General features: G+C 44.3%; 1 protein-coding gene across 2 annotated transcripts in view; it reads left to right on the forward strand.

Annotated features, from left to right (window-relative positions):
- The first annotated feature begins 4,027 nt into the window (after positions 1-4,027).
- The window catches only part of PDZRN3 (PDZ domain containing ring finger 3), a 129,426-nt gene continuing 113,973 nt past the window's right edge, over positions 4,028-19,480 (forward strand). For both annotated transcript variants that reach the window (XM_082768370.1, XM_082768369.1), the window contains exons 1-3: positions 4,028-4,931; positions 10,380-10,466; positions 11,626-11,733. In XM_082768370.1, the coding sequence (XP_082624496.1) occupies positions 4,215-4,931; positions 10,380-10,466; positions 11,626-11,733 (912 nt within the window). In that variant the 5' untranslated portion in view covers positions 4,028-4,214. The remainder of the gene's footprint in view (positions 4,932-10,379; positions 10,467-11,625; positions 11,734-19,480) is intronic.

Raw genomic sequence — 19,480 nt, forward strand, 5'->3', positions numbered from 1 at the left:
GCAACACAAATGCCACAGAAAATACAAGAGCCCTGAAACTAAAAGGCTTCTGTAAGTGACCACCACCTTCAAAAAGACCTTTACTATTTAAGAAGAAAAAAAAAAAAAAAAAAAAAAAAAAAGGCTCAATTAGGATCAAATTAGAGCCCAGAATCCTGTCTCTAAGAGCGCTCAGGTGGGGTTACTCATCTTACACAGATAAGAGCATGGTCTGTTTGCAGGGACTCTCTCCTAGCTCCTGACAATCAGTAATTTGGAAACTTCTGAGACAGAGGCCAGCAACAACAGCTGGGCTCAGCATCCAGAGATGCTCTGCCCCCTTCCTGAACCCACATAAAGCTTTGGTCTCTACAACACCCTGCAGTAGTGCTCATCAGGGAAAACAACGTTCTCCCAACACTTTTTTTCTTTTTTTTTTTTTTCTTGGGGTTCACCTGGACCAGAATTGAAGAATATTTTACTTAACAGACTGGGATTTCCAGAAGGCTTCTGGTTTTGAACTAACACATACGTTTTAAATGGGAATTATTCCTTGGCTTATAAAAATTTCAACAGTGCTGTAAATATATAAACAGGGCAGCTGCTTACCTAACAAATAGTGGATGATCACAAAAGCCTGCCTGTCAAATACACCTTGTGCAAGTATTAAGAACTGTTTATTTTGGAAGCTGTACAAAAGCATCTTGCAATAATCCAGTGGAGAGAACAGAACGCTCCACATTATTCACACTCATTCTGCCAGTATGAAAAGTAAATCCATTTCCATTCCCCCTACTGAAAATAGGAATATTTTTCACATTTTTAAGAGCAAATGATTGGACTTCAGGACTTTCAGAAATGTAAGAAAACGCGTAGAAATGCTCTTGGATTTGCCACTTCAATCGGTCCAAAACACACCCATGCAAAATGCCACGCGTTAGTTCTACCTGGCAGGTTCACAACATCCGTGAGCATGGAAGAAAAGGAAAAGATGCTGAGCAATCACTAGTACTCCAGGACACCCATTCTCCGAGATGCTGGCTGATCTCCACTACCGCTGCACTCACTGCACAAACTCCTCCAGAACATGCCTTTTAATTACAGCTTGTGTTTTATGTCCCACCCATTACCATCGAGTTAACTACAGGCTGGATTTAAACATTATCATTAGCTACAGCGTGTAAGATGTGTGAAAGGGAATTAGGCATATATAATGACAGTTCTCTCTCTCTAAATGTTCAAATAAGGGAGGAAAAGACAAAGAAATTATATAGTACTGAATGTGGTGTCTACATCATAATTTGATACCTGCTGCACGTTTTTGTGTTGCTGGGGAATTTCAAAGATGCAGAATTTGTGGTCACAGGCCAGAGCACAGAACTGGATGCTTTCTGGGATGTATCCTCCGCTGAAATTTGGAATCATTGTGCAGCTTCAGGCAAGCAGCAGCCACATCTGGGCCTCGGTCATGTACTCAGATCACAGACTTGCACATAAAAAGCAACTGCTCACCAAAGCTAGCTCAACATCAAGTGAAGAATGGCCCAGAAAAAAAAGCCATTAGAACACAGCTAATTCTCCCTCACCACACAGAGGAGTGTTCATAACAAAAAGGACAATAAATAACTTCAAAACTCTCAGATATGGTAGTGGTGAGTTAAGATAATGATGTGGACGGAGAGCACTGAACATGACTGATTGAACGCATTTCCTAAAAAGCCCCAGAAATAAGAGCATTATCTTGTATTTCTCTCTTTCCATTTTAATTTAGGAACGGGTTCTCATAGCTAGCATTCTTCTGGGCCTTGTCTGTGTATCATTCATAAATAAAATACAAACATTACTATGACCTTAGCTAGGTGAAGAGATGAGGAGGAGAAAGCAAGTTATGAGATTGGCTCAGATGATGCCAGTCTTTCACCTACCTGTCTGAGAACAGCCAGATCTCTGAGGCAGGTAAGTAGCTGCTAATCAGCTCCACAAAAGTACGTATAGAACTGCAGGAAAGGATGTTTGTGTTTCTGCTGGGTGCTATCTTTTACTTCTTACTCAAACACTCCTTCTGAAAGATGGTGATTGATTCAAATTTTTGGGGCAGCGTGATCTGTTGCTGGTCTATGATTACCTTCTAAGCATCCGCTCTATTGTTCCATCAACCTTCAGCTTGTACCGTGAAATCCTAGCTCAACTGCCAAGGCAGAGTCTACCCTCTTGCCAAATACTTTATGAGAGTGTCATCTCAGTCGTTATCATTACGCAGCATCTATACAGTGGGTGATGCTGACTGTGCTCTACCATTGTAAGACTGACATCTCGTTTGGTCCTCTCTCACCAGCTCTTCTATTAATGCAAGCTTATATTTCCACCAGCAGTAAAAAGAAAGGATTGAGGTGGGTTTATTTGGTTTCTACTTTTTTAAAGGTAAACTGATGTAAAAAAACATAGCAGCAGAAAAAATGCAGACTGAATGAAACCTGCTAAAAAAATAAAAAAAAAAGAGTTTTGCAGACCTTCCAGAGTTGTCATTGTGTCCATGCTATATAGCAAAGTGCAAAAATGATGTGCCCTTACCCTGTCTATGACAGGCCAGCAAAGTTAAGAGGCAGAGCCCTGGTGACAGGAGAGCTGACTAAACACGATTTACCTTCCTTGGCTGTGGCAATGTAATTTCAGCCCCGTTGGCAATACCCTGGAAACCAAAGTGCCTTTCAGTTTCAAACCTCAGCCTTTGAAAATAACATTAAAGGCTCCTGCGGAGAGACTGCTTCTTAAAATTTCTTTTTTCCAAGGGGGAACTGCAATGTGCCTCCAGCAGGGAAGGCTCCATTTGTGCCTCCTCCCGTGGATAGTGGCAGCAGGGAGAGGGGAACTTCGGTTCCCTGTCAGTGTTCCCAACCCCTGCCCAACTGCACTGCAGAGGCCTTCAAAGGCTTCCATCATGTTTCATTTGTAAATAATCAATTCCTCCATAAACATCCCATTAAAGCCTGTCACAGGACTCAGCGCAGCAGCTGCCTAGCCATGACTTCAAATGAAAACGTTATGAGAGGTCTCGCCTGTATTTTCCATCCAAATATTTGTAGGGCTCCGAATAGCGTGAGGACACCGGTACTGGTGTCACTCACTGGAATCGGTGGAAGCTCTGCCTCTGACTCCAACAGGAATGGCCTCAGGGATCCTGTACCAACAGATCTGAATCACTAAGCCTCACCTGCGTCAGCTATCGTTGAAGACAGCACCGTATTATCATTGCTAGGTACTCCAGCATGCTCCTGAGCACCAGAGGCTCTTTATATGCTCATGTAACAGGGGTGGTGTGACGGTGGTCACAAGGGGCTCCAACCCAGAGCAGGTATCTCCCCGCTGCACTGACGGATTGCCCCGTCACACAAGCCACAGACAGAGGCTTGATGGGTTGCAGCACTCAGATCTCTCCGTGCACCCTCAGCCCGTGTGGCCTGGGGCTTTATTTCAGACGAGGTGTCCACAGAGAGTGCTCTCATATGCTCAGCCTCATGTAGGACCACAGAGAGGAACGGGCGCCCTGGCTATGGCCACCAGAGCGTGGGTGCCCAGGAGAGCGGCGTGCGGCCAGGTGAGGGGTGCAGGATGTGGCGCTGTGGCACAAACACTGATGTTTTGTCCCCAAGGCTTGGGGAGCACACGGAGGACACCCGGGCACCGCTCGTACCCAACAAACGTGGCCCCATAACCAGCAAGTCCCACAGCGAGAGGGAGTGTCGGCGCCACGGCCAGGGGCTGTGCGTGGTGTCCAGATGCAGCTAACCGACAACTTTAATCCCCAATTCTGCCATAATTCTTTTAAAAACGGGCAAAACCCCCTTAAAGCTGTGCGCAGCCAAGTCGTGAGGTGATCCGCTACGGGAAGGGGGGGGGAGGCGCGGAGGTGGGAGGGGCCCGGCGGGGAGGGGCCTCGAGGGGCGGGGCTCCGGTGGGTGTGGCCTCGATGGGGCGGGGCTTTGCGGGGCGGGGCGGGGCTTTGCGCAGGCGGCGCCCGGGAGCGCGGCGGCGGCGGCAGCGGCGGGGCCGGGCCGGGCGCTGCCCGGGAGCGGCGGGGGCAGCGGGGCTGCGGGCAGGGCGCTGTGCCGGGGCTGTGCCGGGGCTTTGAGCTTTGTGCCGGGGCTGCCGCGGGTTCTGCGCTTCGCCCCGTGCCGCTTCGGGCGGGCTCACGCCCGTGCATCTCTCCGCTCGCTTCCCGGCGGAGCGGAAGGAGGATGGGGTTCGAGCTGGATCGCTTCAGCGGGGACGTGGACCCCGACTTCAAGTGCAACCTGTGCAACAAGGTGCTGGAGGACCCGCTGACCACCCCCTGCGGCCATGTGTTCTGCGCCGGCTGCGTGCTGCCCTGGGTGGTGCAGCAGGGCAGCTGCCCCGTCAACTGCCAGCGCATCTCCACCAAGGAGCTCAACCACGTCCTGCCCCTCAAGAGCCTCATCCTCAAGCTGGACATCAAGTGCGACAACCACGCGCGGGGCTGCGAGGCGGTGGTGCCGCTGCAGCAGCTGGGCGAGCACGCCGAGACGTGCGACTTCTCGCCGGCCAAGTGCCGCAACCGCGGCTGCCGCCAGGTGCTCAACCTGCGCGACGTGGAGCAGCACATGCGGGAGCGCTGCGAGGCCAGGCCGGCCGGGCTGTGCGAGCAGGGCTGCGGCTTGGTGCTCACCCACGGCGAGCGCCGGGCCGGCGGCCACGGCTGCCTGCGGGCCCTGCGAGCCCACGGCGCCGCGCTGCAGGCGCGGGCGGCGGCGCTGGAGAAGGCGCTGAAGAAGGAGGCGCTGCGAGCCGGCAAGCGGGAGCAGTCGCTGCTGTCGCGACTGGCGGCGGCGCAGCTGGAGCTGCAGGTGACGGCGCTGCGCTACCAGAAGCGCTTCACGCAGTACAGCGCCCGCCTCGACGCCCTGGCCCGCGCCCGCGCCGCTTCGCCCGGCAAGGTAAGGGGGGGACGAGCCGGAGGAGGGGGGGTGAAGGGGGTGATGTCGGGGAGCCCGCCCGCCCTGTCGCGATACCGAGGGGCGAGGTGCAGAGGCTCCCCGAGGGGCCGCGCGCTCCCTCAGGGGGCCTCGCGGGGCTGGAGGGGGCTCCCCGCGGTCCCGTCGGGTGAGGCTGTGCCTCCACGTCCCCCAAACCACCCTTGTGGGGTCCCCCATGCCCCCCGCCAGCCATTTCAGGCTCCGGAGCAGCCACGTCGTGGTGCGAGGCACCCGTCTCATGCTTGGCGTTTTTTCCAGACCTGCGCTGGGTTCTTTACACAGTTCAGGAGGAGAAAAACTGCCTTGATTTCAGGCAGTCTGAAATAAAGTGTTTATAAAGTGGCCAGAACCAAAAGGCAGAGCTGTCGTGGCACCGAGTTCTGACTGGGATGAGGCTCCCCAGCGAGGGCAGTGCTGGAAGCCAATTCTCTCTTAAATGAAGACATTTGGAGTCCTCCCCATGACCTGGACTGTGCCAGCACAGACCCAGCAGCATTAGAGGGCCTGAGACTGTCAGACATCTATAGGCACACCTCGAGAAAGGCTGGGGCTCCAAAAGCTATGTAAAGGAAACAAAACTTAAGTTTTCTCTCTTATTTTTCCCTTAAAGAAACACAGGGCCACACAACTCACCGTGTTCTGCTAGCTCCAAGCAGAAAGTATCCCAATACTGCCAATACTGCTCTGACTTCAATGCTGGGTGTGACAGAATCACCCCCTGCATCTCCCCCTCCTCACCTCTGACCTGATGCCAACAGCACACCTCTGTTGGTGGCTGGGGTTGGTTTGCGTTATTTGGCTTCGTAATAGCAGCTGAGCACGCTTTAGCACGAAAGGCACTGCTACAAAACGTAGCAAGCGTGCAGGGAAGATAATTTCCAGCCCTACTTTTTATCAAATTTATGGACACAGCTGCCCAAGACGCCTGCACTGGTTTCCAGCCGCGTTACAAAAGGCTGTTATGCAGCTTTCTGAGGCAGTGCCTGATCTGAAGAAAGCTGGAAGGTGTCATGTCACCACAGCCTTGTGGTCTAGCGGTCAATCAATTACATGTCTTTCACAGCATTTCGGGCAGCTTTCCAACACCAACAGCTTTAGTCTGCCCAGCTCCCAGAGAACTACAATCAGGAAACTTGCATCTTTGTGCACCAGAGAGTTTTTTTAAAAGACCCTTGGTAATCACCTAGCGCAGGGGATGCTTTACCAATTTGGGGATGTGGCTGGCTTCCAAGTTTTTACTCAGGGGTTATTTTCTCAGAGGCACTCGCACAGGCTGTGCGGTGCAGGATGCGGATTATAAACACTCAGCGGGGCGTTATGTGCTTGCCTAAGGATTAGGTCTCTCAATGCCGGGATTACACATATGGTAATACAGAATAACAGATTTCAATTTCAGAAGTGATCGCTTATTCAAAGCGTGCAGCGCCATTGCTATCGTTATTTTACCGTCATCGATATTCATGCTTCGTAGGTTCTGTTAAAAACTGTAATTGTTTGTTCCCTGTTAAAACACAGACCTGGCACTAATGAACTGAGTTTTCTGGCTACATGTGATGATTCCAGAACTCACCGTAGGATGTTCTGGCTTCTCGGTAGGCAAAGAAAAAGGATCTTCTCACTTACCTGATGGGTGGTTGCTTGTTGCTGCAGACGTAGAGCCAGTCTAGAATAAATCAGAGGGCGTATACCCTAGTCAAAACAGACAAAGTGCCCACTTACAGTTCTGTTTAAATGCTTAGGTACGGGGGAAACATGATAGTGATGGATGTCAGGCCATTTCCATCACGAAGGACCCAAACTTGTGGTCTTTTGGCTGGGGCAACTGTTTTTGAGCAATTTTGGAAAGCCAGGTCTGGATTTGTTTTAGCATAGACTCCCTTTGTGGTACCAGATGAATCACTTCGCTTTTCTGTGCTTCCATCTCCCATTTCTGAAGTGAGTTTATAACACTGCCACAACTATATAAAGACACACATAAAATATATATTTTATACACACAGAGAGAGTTATCTGAAAATACCTCACAATTTTGTAAGTCCATTAAATAGCTAGATTTGCATTAAGTGATTCCAGTTGCGTTTTCCATGTGTACTCTTCCCCATCTTCTTAGCCACTGAGGGAATGCTTTAATTTTACAGTGTATTTACTGGATGTCTGATCCATGCTAGTTCCAAAAGACGAATCTGAAGGTTTATTTAGAGGGTAACTTTACTCCTTGGTTGAGAGGTGAGGCTTATTGTGGGCAAGCTTGAGGAGGGAGTGGTAGGGAAGGCAGTGTGTCTTTCTCAAAATTAGTATTGCCTTTGATCAGCCCTGTCAATCCTGAAACATCAAAGTCTAAATAAGCAAGAAAAACCTCATGCTATTCAAACAATGCTTAATCCTTGCTGAAACATACCACTGTTCACACCTATTGATAAGCCGATCTAGTCGGTCCTTTATGTACACAGCCATCAAAGTCCTTCGGGAAGAAGTGAGTAGGGGGGAATCAAAACCAATTTATGGAGCTGGTTCCAGCTCAGGGGGAGCAGACGGCACAGCGCGATGTAAAGGCTGTACATGGCAATGTCTGCTCTCAGGATGGCATTTTAAACTGTACAGATGTCAGTCTACAAAGGGCGAGTAAAGGCTTTAAGGCCTGCCAAAGCAAGATCTTCGGAAGTCTGGTCTTAGGCCCTTCTGCTTTCCTGATGACCAAAGGCAGGGACAGACTTCCAGTAAATACATCAGACAGATACGGGAGCCAGTTCACGATCTGGTGTTTAGGACCCGAGGTTTAATGCCTCCATGGAGGGGGCAACACAAGTTCTGATTGCATAAAAGCCAAACGAAGCCCTTTAAAACAAGATTGCATTTTTTCTCAGGCTGTCCCCAACCAGGCTCAGCTGGGCTTCGGTCAATAAACAAGGAGCTGAAGTGCTTCCTGGAACAGGCAGCGCGGCTTTGCCACGTGATTACCAAACAGATCAGCCTTCCAATCGAGGAAGCAAAAGGCAGATTTACCCAGCTGGCAAGCACACTCATCTCAAGAATTACCTGTAAGAGTGCTACTCGGCTGCGGGAACACACCGTGCCGGTAACCCCCAGGTTTGCTGCAGAGCCAGGTGTGGGGCAGGGCTAGGTGCAGGCCGCGGCGTCTCCAGTTCCTCACTGCTTGATGGTTGCTGCTCTGAGGCACTAGATACAGCAGAGGAGAAAAGAAAGGCAGAGCCCAAGGCATGAATCTACAAAAGTTCCCAAACATTGGAGCACCGCTGCCTGCCCTGTGCCTGGGTGAGGTAGCCCAGATGGCGGAGTTATCGCTGGGCAGTGACGTGGGGCTGTGCTCTGCAACGCCACTCTGCAGCCCCAGAGAGGATGGAGACAGCACACAGACCTGTCAGGATGGACTGGAAAGTTTCTTAAAACCCCTGTGGTCATTTTTCAGGAGTACTTCAGAAAGGCACTGCGTTAGGGTGGGTTTTTCCCACAACCTTTGACTGGTTCAAGCTTACCTGCTTTAATAATGGTTCTGCTAGGCGTACGCCATCAAATCAGAGCCATGTAAGGAAGCTTTAATGAAAGCATTCAGCTTTAATTACGGAAGGTGTCTTGAGAGCAACATTGAAATTGTTTCTTGATTGTTCTAATTGATTTGTCTTCTTAAAAAGGCCTAACAGAGGAAGCCAACAGTGACAGCAGCATGTCCTTGTCCTTTAAATGCTGAATTACCAGGCCCTGAAAGTGGCCTCCCAGGACTGGAAATCTGCTCCTTGAAATCCTGCCTGACGTCTGGGTTTGACGACTTGCAGGGCAATAGCCTTTACTTCATCTTCCAGGCCTCCTCTGGGTACCTGATCCTTACTAGTGCAGAGTGTAGGCAAAGTCAAATAAAATTGGCTGGAACACATTCCTATTTCTCTGTAACAGGTCCAAGTCTGCTTATGGGACCTACAGGATAGATAAGATCACAAACTGACAAGAAAATTGCAACCCAAAATTTCAGGCCACTGGGGCAGCAGCCCTGTGGTGGAGCCTTGGGCATGCGGTCAGTGGGGCTCTGCTGGTTTACGCTGGGAGGGAACTGTTCTTTGTTATCACCCCCAAATCTAAGAGTAATTCAGTAATCCAGGATCACTTCAACATTCTTGATGAGTTTAATTGACATTAGTATTTGACTGGCAACTTCAAATTGATACGTTAGAAGAAAAATGCACAAACTAGAAACATCTGCACCAAATTACAGTGTAACTGTTGTAATTTTTGTCATTAATCAGTTATGAAAACCAGACTCGTAAGATAACTTCCTCAAACTTTCTTGTGTTCATAACTTTTTCACCCTTTCCATAAAAGAAAAAAAAAAAAATGGAGGTAGCATTGTTCATAGAGATCTGTAGATGCACCACGTGCACTGTTGTATAGTTTTGTGGTGTAGTGTGATGAATGACAGCCACCTGATTGCGATTGAAATTAGCGTATTGTGAGGATTTAGTTGTATTGAACAGTGCATGCACTAAACGTTGTTAATTTACTTAGTTAACTTTGTTAACTTTTGTGAAACTTACAGACCTTGAGTAGCATCACAGTGTCACAAAGGATATTTTGTGTACGTTTTTATAGAAGTTGTACTCTACATGAGCAAATGTGCAGTTAGGAGCAAGCTTGGGTAGGGCAGGATAACAGAGCACAGCTGCTCCAGTATTACCCATCTGTCCTGTCTGTCTTTGTGGTGCATTTTTTGCCTAATCAGACAACTCTTCACTGTGGAATTTCATCTTTTAGGGAATTACCATAATGATTTTCAGTCGTGGAGGATTTCTGTTTTGCTAGTTTCAAATTTGCTGGTCGTTTTTTTCCAAAGAAAAATGTATTACGAATCTCTTCACAGCAGGCACTGTGGATAGCCATTAGCATCACAGGCCTTTTACAGAATTTGTAGCAGTTTTCTTTAAAGCTGTTTTCTAAAACTCACCAGAGAATTGCTGTTGTATAGCAGTTCATATCTGATACTTTCTCAAACAATGTACTGCAGCTAGCACTGGAGAGAAACAACAAAAATGCAGTCCTTCAGACACCCTCAAGCACTGGAAAAGTCAAGAATCCGACTACTGGAAACATGGAGTATTTTACATAACACATCACGTATGACTGGGTCAAGTAGTTGCAGGAACAGCATTGCATATAAATATCTTCTGTTGCTGTTAAGTGTCTCTGTGGATCTCAATAAAAAATACGCATAAATCTCAGAGGGCGGCTTTTGCAGAGGCACACCACGGCGGAGGCCGGAGCGCTCCCACAGATGTGGTTTTTCTCCAAACTTCATGGGAAAAGAAAGTAACAAAGCAACCCAGCAGACCCGCATGGAAGTGTTATCTGCCCTGCTCACCGATGCGCACAAATGTTTTGAATACGTTTATCTGTTCTTTGCAGGGCGAGGAAACCAAAGCGCTGACTCTTGTCCTCCATCGTGACTCAGGCTCGCTTGGATTTAATATTATTGGTGGCCGACCATGCGTGGTATGTTAATTGTTAAAATATGTTTGCCCTTTCCAGTTGGGAAAAGCACGTAGGTCAACACTTAGAGGAAAAATGCTGCTGACAAGCATTTGGTTCTCTTGGGATTCTTTCAGAGCAAATTTTATGGTCAGAGTTGTATTGGATGTGTACGATGGCTGTTACGTCTGTACTGTCTCTTCCCTCACAACACATTTAATCTTACATGTGGCCACCTCTAGGAACACTGATGTAGGTGGAGTGTAACTCCCCAAACGGGGAACCCTTTGGTATCTCCTCCTCAGACCATTCCGCTTTGAAGATAGCGCACGAGTTCAGGACCCACAGCTTTGAGCCCTTTACAGTTCATTAGGAAAACATTACTCTCCTCTCCACCCAAGATTAGGCAGCCCTGTGTGCAGGTGAAGGGATGTAACTTAACCAACCTACTTTTGAATTCCACGATTTCAGCAGATGTTTCCTGCACCACACACTCACTAATGTATTTTTTCTTGATTCTTGTTGGCCAGGGCTGCTGCATATGACTTTAATTAGATGAAGGAGTGGATTATACCTTGTCCTAGTAATTTAGAAAGTATTCAGAAGTACTTCTTGGCCTCTTGGAAATGTGACATTAATCACGATTTATGCCTAGTAAATTCACTTGAAAGTTATTCTTTATAGTTAACGTCTTTCAATTACTTTTCTGAGACACGGTTCTGCACCGATAGAAGCTGATTTCGCAGTACACAGAATCTGGAGACCCCTTGTTAGGTAGAATTTGATTTCCACAGTTTTGTTTGTAAGCCCCCAGAGGAAGAGCTGTGCAGCTAAAAATAAAAATGCACTGTTGCCTTACGTTTGATGTGCAAGCAGGCTGCTGTCTCACTGGGTTTTACATTAAGAATAATTATAATGACAGTTACTACTGAACTGGCCTAAGTCAGAGGAAAATGATTACCATGCAGCTAATGAACCTAATGAAAGTCCGTTCCTGGTTGTACAATTTTTCAGAATGGGAGTATCAGGTGTTCTCATTAGCACAAATAACCCCATATTAAAACATCCCTACGAATATTTCTTCTAAATTGCATACACTGTTATGACACAGACAAGTTTTAGCTGAGGGAAAATTAGAGTTAGTTCAAGGTACAATATTATATTTTTCTTTTCCTCCCTAAAGGACAATCAAGACGGTTCATCCAGCGAAGGAATTTTTGTATCGAAAATAGTCGACACGGGGCCTGCTGCTAAGGAAGGAGGGCTGCAAATTCACGACAGGATTATTGAGGTATGCGAATACACTGTCCAGTCTCTTTTAATAGTATGAGTTCCGTGTCAGGTCTTCAAATGGCATGATGTTTTAGTGTGGGTTTGGGAGAAATGCACCGTGGTAAACACTGTCTAGAAGACATGCCTGTTAAAATATGCTTGACTTGACTCAGTGCTGACCTTTATGGCTTTAGGTATAGTCCTTACCTAAATATAGAAACCAGATTATGGATGGTATGTGCATGTCCTGACTTTCTGAGGAGCTAGCATCTATCTGGTATGCCATAGATATTTCTTTTTAAAGCTATTGGAAACTTGTAAGTTATTTAGTTAAAACCATATGTGAAATAGCTGTAGCGTAAACCATGATTTTATTTATCTTGGTTTCTAAGACCAAGGAAAATAAATGTTTTGAACAGTTAGACAAAAATCTACTCTGAAGTTTCCATAGGGTTTATTGTAAACCTGTCCGAATAACTCCCATAATGTTGTTTGTAAGTCCTTCTATTATTCAGATTGCAGCCTGAATTGCTTCTCATTTTGCCAGTCTTGACCTCAATAAAAAGTCCTTTCTGTGAAAGAGATGGTTGCTTGAAATGTTTGTCGTAATTTGCAGTGAGTAAATTTCTTTTTTTGAAAGAGAAGGAAAGGTTAGTTTTCATGAAAGGCAGCTGATTGTGAGTCAGTTTCCATTGTTTAGCATTTTACAGTTAGGAAAAGTATTCTTCACTGCCTTATTTTTGTAGGCTGGGGAAGCTTTGAGAGTCTATTGTTCAAAAAGATAAGTGCAGTGTTTGTTGCCAAGGATATCATGGAACAGCCAGTTTCTCTAAGTAATGGAATTCCATTGCTCTTATGTTTTGCAAATGAGCAATAAACAGCTGTTAAGGATTTTCTGTTGGCAGGAGACAATGTGTATTTGCTATTTTCTGTACTGTTATGGTAAATTGTATTCACAATTTAGTAAGGATATAAAATATTAATTAAGTTTCTTCATAAGGAAAAGAGTGGAGCCACAGTAGCACAACTATAAAAAGATAAGAAGCTGAGCTGAAGTGATCCAGAGTTGCTTAGACTATATATGATATAACATAATTCTGAAGAGGTCTGGACAATTTTGTGAGAACTATGCAATTTTGTTTGAACTGAAAAATTTTCCCATAGGCATACATTTCCCTAAAGCATATTTGAGAAGCTGACATCTGTTTTTGAAGCAGTGTTTGGTCACACAATTGAAACAGCCATGAAAAACAAAACTTTGGAAAAATCAAATAGCCCAAAGTTAGGAGATGGCTTGGTCTCGTTATGCAAGCTCAGCTCAGTCTGCTTGAGAACGAGCGCTGTAACTCAGGCTGGAACTGCAGGCGTGCAGCATTTTGTCGGTAGGATTTGGCAGGGGAGAACAGGGACGGCTGACCTCCACGAGCTCTACAGCATCTGCTCTCTTGCGAGGGACCTCCCTCCTTACTGCTTTTCTTTGCTCCATTTTTCCACAAGTTCAGCATTTGGCAGTGGTAGCACAGGGCAGGCCAAGCAGCTAAATACTGCTGTGCTGTATTGGCCAGTAGGAACCCAAGAAGAACACAGAAGAAAGCAGACAGGGTGGGATTTCATGCTGTGCCTCTTCTTGAGTGCTGTGGTGCCTTTATGAGTAGCATTTGTGCAGGCTTTTTCCCTCAATTCATTTACATTTTAATATAGCAGAAAAGTCCAGAGTAGAGACACAAGGGGAATGTATCCTGTTTATAGCACACCAAAGGTAGCAAGAAGCCTTGTGCAGGAACCTGTGTTGACAACTCTTGTTATGCTGACACAAATTAATTTTCATATGCACTCTTCTCACATTTAAATATCTGCTAAATACTGATGAAAAATTAGCAAAATTATTATGGAATTGTTGACCTTGGGAGCATGAGTTTGGATTAGAAATGTCATCTTGAAGCAAATCTCTGCATGGTGCCCAGCTGATGTGTTCTGGTTCCCTCTGTGGAGTACTCTCTCTGTGTTCTAACTGAGATATTACAAAGCCCTAAAAATACATGCACTGGGGACATCAGGACCTGAAAAGAACTGTTTCATTCTGTACTCTGTGCAATTTGTGTTTATTGCACTGTATTTTAACTTTATTCCAGGTAAGGAAAAAGAGGATACCTCCTGCACCATGGCATTTAAATCAGCTTTATCATACTATTATATTAGTTAATTGAAATATCCTGTACATTTTCTAGATGAAAATTAGGTGATGTTCAATCATAACATCCTTCTAGAGGCAGATGTTTTTATTGCCTTTCCAAAAGGAAACTTCAACCCATATTTGATTTTTCAGTTGAATTGCCAGACTCATTTACAGATACAGGTTTAACTGTGGACTCAGATGGAATTCAACATAGAGATTAGAGCATACTAGTGGTCACATTTGCTTTGAGAAGCATGAAAGATGGTAAAGAAAGATAAATATCTAGAACAGAGTTTGGCTATCAGGGACATACGCGACTTGCTCATATATTATTACAGTTGTAAGTATCACCAGTGTGATTTTAAATAGACCCTTTCACAAAGAACTCTTATTCCAGTATAAGTTGCTGAGCATAACATCATAACATTGAGCATTCCAGAATCCATGACAGTGAACTTAAAATGCAGTGAAATGTAAATTATTTGATTTCCTTTTGAAAACATTTCGCTCAGATCTTACAGTAGATGCATTTTGGAGCACGTATAAAATAAAAGCATTGTTTTTCATTTTCAAAACTGTCAAAACATTTCTTATTACTTAGCAGGATTAGGCAGTGTAAAATTTAGACACATAGTGCTGTTTATAGCTGATAACAAATGCTGCTTGCAAATTCAATCCCCCTGACAAATTGATACTGAGATAAACTTTGAATTATGTCTGAGACAGTTTTTAAACATATTTTCCCACTCTAGTGTGGGTTTGGATTTTCTGCTTTATACCTTTTAAAAGGTTAAATGCAAAAAAAGTAAATCAAGTTTAAGAATTGTCTTGAATTTTCAGTGAAAGCATTTTTTTTTGGCCCTTTGTATATCACTAACATAAGCAGTGCCACTGTGAGGTGTGTTCCTACTGTGAAATGACATACATCATCAAGATGAATGATGCGTGGTTCGTGCTACTCAGCCTGCAAAGCACGCAACAGAAATAAAATCTTTTTCCCTTGTACTTCATTTTACTAAATCTGTTAAATAATAAATATATTTAGTGTTTATGTAGGACTATGAAGAATGCATTATGGCTGTTAACCATTAATTATTTCCCTTCGCTGTTTTTTAATATTATCCATATTTTGCAAATGGGTAGTCTGAGGTATACAGGAAAATATCTTGAGAATATCTTGAGAAGTTCTTGTCAGGTCAGGGTTAAAGACTCAGATCTCAGTCTATTCATTATTGCTTTATGTAAACCAATGCTTCATACCTATGTCTGTTTCCAGGTCTTTCACAATTACTGTAGAAGCAAAGTAATGATATTATGAGATTTTCTCTGATTCGACTGCAGGTTTTTCATGCACTGCTCTGACTTCAAAGCAAACAGCTGATTTAATCCATTACTAGTAATTCACTGAATTATTGTTAAGATGCTCCGTAACAAATCACTGTATTAGAAACATGCTGAAACTATTGATTTTAATGCAGAGGAATTACTGTTCTCACAGATTACATTTTTGTCAGGGTAACAAAATGGTCCTAATTTCCCCTTATAACAGAAGTTGGTTCAAGTCCCAGACATGAATGACTCCTCTACGCAGCTGCCTGGCATTTCTTAAGACAAAATTAGATTTCCAGAGTTTTTATTTTTAAGCACATCAGCTCTGAAAGGTTATAAATTAAATATGGCATTCTTTTCTCACTAACTAGTAAACTTGTTTGTTTAGCTTCGGGACTGTTTAGAAAGAAGGAGACTTTTGAAATGCTGACTGCTTGCCACCTTAAAACATTTTAAGTACAATTACGGTACTGTTGAGGTAGTATAAACTGTCATAGCTGCACTGAAACCTCCAGGATTTATGCCACCTGGGACTTGCCCAGTGTTTCATGCTGCTCACAGGAAGGATCATTAGTTTAGGAGTTGAGAACATGTCTTAGTGCATTTGATTGATTTTCCCCAAAGCACGCTCATTTGCTACAAATTATAGGCTGCTTTTCTATTACACGGATTTCTTCACAGGTTACACATAGGAACAATGAAACTTTTTAGCAAATGTTCTCCTATATACTTGCAATTAAAGTTTACAATTTGCTCTGGATTCTGTTTGCCCCGTAGCATAGAGGCTGCTTTAGCAGAGCCACTTTCTGCTCACGTGAGGTGGTTTTTTGGCAACCCACGCATGGTTTCTGAGTTAACAGCACAGCCTCCAAAAAGCCAAGTCTGCACAGAGAAAGCACATCGGCCAGGCAGGAAGGGCAAGGAGAGGAGCACTCACAGGAGTGTGGCATACGTTTCCGTGTCAGTGAAATATAGATGCTAAGGAAGATCTGCTGCTTTGAAATGGAGTAAATGGAGAAACATTTCATGGGGTCTGCTGGTATGGGATGGGGTCTAGTTTTTCAACGTGGTTGAGTCTCTGGACTGAGTCTGTGTTGCCTGCCCAGCTTTCTTGCTAGCCTGCAGTTATCCCTAAGCAGTACACCCAGCTCAACTTATCACTGCTCACAGGAGGCTTCCACAAATAATTAGTAAATAAAATTATTAACCAAACAATTTTTCATTTGCTGGTGAGTGATTTTTAAAAATCACACCAGCTTTAATATGATAAATCTATGCCTATAGCTACTTACAAAAATCATACTGAACTGTCATAGACAGAGGTTAAACAGAATTTTTTTCATTGTTGTGAACGGCAGAGTTCAGCTCTGCAAACAAGATTTACTATACAGATACATACACTTACTTGGTAATTAATTTTCTGGAAGAAAACGTTTTCAGACAGCAACTTAAAATTGAATGTTCGTGTTCCTGCCAGGACATGCAAGAACAGTGGAGAATTTGTGGAGAGGGAACACAACGGGGCAGTGAGTACAGCTGTAGCAAAGCCAGCTTTTTTTGGAGATCGTACTTATGGAAGATTTTCCAAGTCCTTTGTCCCTATCTGTTAATGGTATCACGAAGCAGCGTTACGTCTGTGCTAAAACATAGGTCTTGCAGCTTGGTCACTGCTAAAACAGAGTAATAATCAGCTTAAGAGGAAAATGTAAATGAAAACAGAAGATCTTGGTTATCACTGCATTTTTTCATCTCGAATGCTTTTGCTTGATTCCACACCAGCTCTCCAGCCTGAGCTGTGGCAGGGAGGTGGGGAAGCAGGGGGATGACCAGACAGCAAACAGTGAACTGAAGAGGTGTAACAGACATTTATGCTAAATACTGCACCGCTGTCCTTCCCCCAGACAACAACAAAAGATAAATCCATCCGAGGGGATGAAAATCTGAAGTGCTGCAAAGAAATTAGCAACTGTTCCTAGTCTTAGGGACCTCTGGGCCCTGTCTCTTCACTGAAGCAGAGCTATAGTTCTAAGCACATTTCACGTTGTAACCTCTGAAAAAGTCCTGCATGTTCCCCTCAGGTATCCCCACCATTTTATTGCCTTCCTGTCACTAGAAACCCACAGCATGCTGACCCTAAGCTTAAATTATCAAAAAAAAAAAAAAAGTTCCCTAAACTCAGGAATAGACCCCCCTCTGTGTCACACTTTAACAGGATTACAGCATCCATGCCCCTTTCCACCTTTAATAAAAACAAAAGCACTATGGTACCTTTTCATAACACTTTAAAAACCAAACAGCGTAAGGCCCAGATTGTACAGCACCTGCCCCATGCCCTACATTTTTTTTTTTGCTCTGGTTATTAACTTGCTCAGTATTGCAAGGATCAGGACTCAGAAAGGAAATGCAAAGAGCTCTGATAACTCTCAGGCCTTTCACACCTCTGGACTCACATGAGAAACTCAAATATTGTGGATCACAAGACTTGCCAAGCAGCTCCTCCATTCTCCCCAAGTCGTATTTCCCATTTCCCAGTAAACCAATCCATGCTTGGGGTGGTTTCACCCCAGTAACATCTCACTGGAGACAAGCCTGGAGTGTCACCTCGTGGGCTGCAGGAGCCACGGTGATGCTGCACACCCATGTTGGGCCAGGACATGTGCACCAAGGAGAGAATACAACTTGAGAGATCAAGATTTTGGTCTTATAAGCAATCACCCCTTTTGAAGTGAAATATAGCCATTTCGTATTCTCTTCAGCTAAGCACGCAGCAACATGTCAAACTCCAACAACTACTCTTTTAAAAGCATGCACATAGAGCATATAACAATGAGACAATTTAATCTTTTCACATGCGGTACAATTTTTCGCATTTCAAATCATCTCCTGCTCGGTTTTCCACATTTGAAGCCAAACCATTATGATTAACTGTTAAATTTTATTTTTAGATTTCTGAATGCGCTGAGTCTTTTTAGAGAAAACACACAGAATGTCCTATCAACTATTTTCACACATTTTGTTCATATCGCAATAATTGAGCAATCCGATGCAATCATCCCTAATTTAGGACACATGTAGTACATTACCATGTCAATTGTACTAAAAGATAGGCACAAAGTGAGAGCAAATGAACTAGAAAAAAAGCCAGCTCAGACCATTGCCATTCAAAATGCACTTAAGTAAAATTTGTATAACTATTCATTTGGAATTAAAAGAAAAATGGAATTTGTCCAGCAAAAATGAATAAAGCAGGATGCGTGAGGGTGACCAGATTTGACCAGATCCTCCCAAGAACCCTGAATCGAGAGCTGCCGATCCTGCAGCTCTAGCCCAGTTTGTACTGGTTGTGGGATTTTTCTTCAGAAGATTGCTTCATGCAAACCTGCCTGTCTCACCTGCAAGCCTCACTTGTCTGTTTTTCACAGTACCACATTTCCTCTTTTTCCCCCACATATACATTATGGAAAATGAAATAAAATCCTGGAATCAGTTCTGGGAACAAATACAGCACAAAGCTGCTTCTGAACAATGGCATTTGTAGTGTCTAAATAAGACTATTACTGCTTGATATTAAACAAAACATCTTCCAATATGAGGTATGGTTTTAGTTTTGTTCCCTCTTACTCATTTACACCATGAAAAATTTAAAACTGTTCACAAGTAACTGCGCTTTTGTGCTTTAAGCACTAAAAGATGACAACTTACCAGCATTGTGATACTAATCCCAACATTGTTGACTGCTTTTCACATGATGTTTTGGTATTTAAAATAGTGTAATTTTACTATTTTATATTCCACTACGAAGTGCAACTACAGAACTTGCAAGGTTTTTAGAGTTAGCATCCAGAACCCCGGTATACTATCCACAGTTTACTTATGATTCATTTACTAGCAGTACTAAATTTATCCTGTTTAAACTGGGTTTAGATGACATATGAAGAGGCATGACTGGTCTTTTAATTGTAATGAGTTTTATCTGGAAACATTTGTCTTTAGTCTTTTCTTTCTGCCAAAATCCTGGTAACTTTTGGACAAGTGTGCAACACCGACAGCAAGTAAAAGCTCTGGTGATCAGGTCTGGCCCACACTCCCCTTCAATTTATGCACAGATTTTTGAAGAGGTGACCCACAGGAACCCAGCCCTATAAAATATCACAGGGATATGGGTAATTTTGAAGCCTCATCTTCAATTTTATCACCGAGTGATATCTCGCCTCCCAGGAGCAGGGAATGGCTGAGGCTGGAGAGGACCTCCGCAGCTCAT

Source organism: Aythya marila, assembly GCF_965140915.1.
Source record: "Aythya marila genome assembly, chromosome: 10".
Lineage (NCBI taxonomy): Eukaryota > Metazoa > Chordata > Aves > Anseriformes > Anatidae > Aythya > Aythya marila.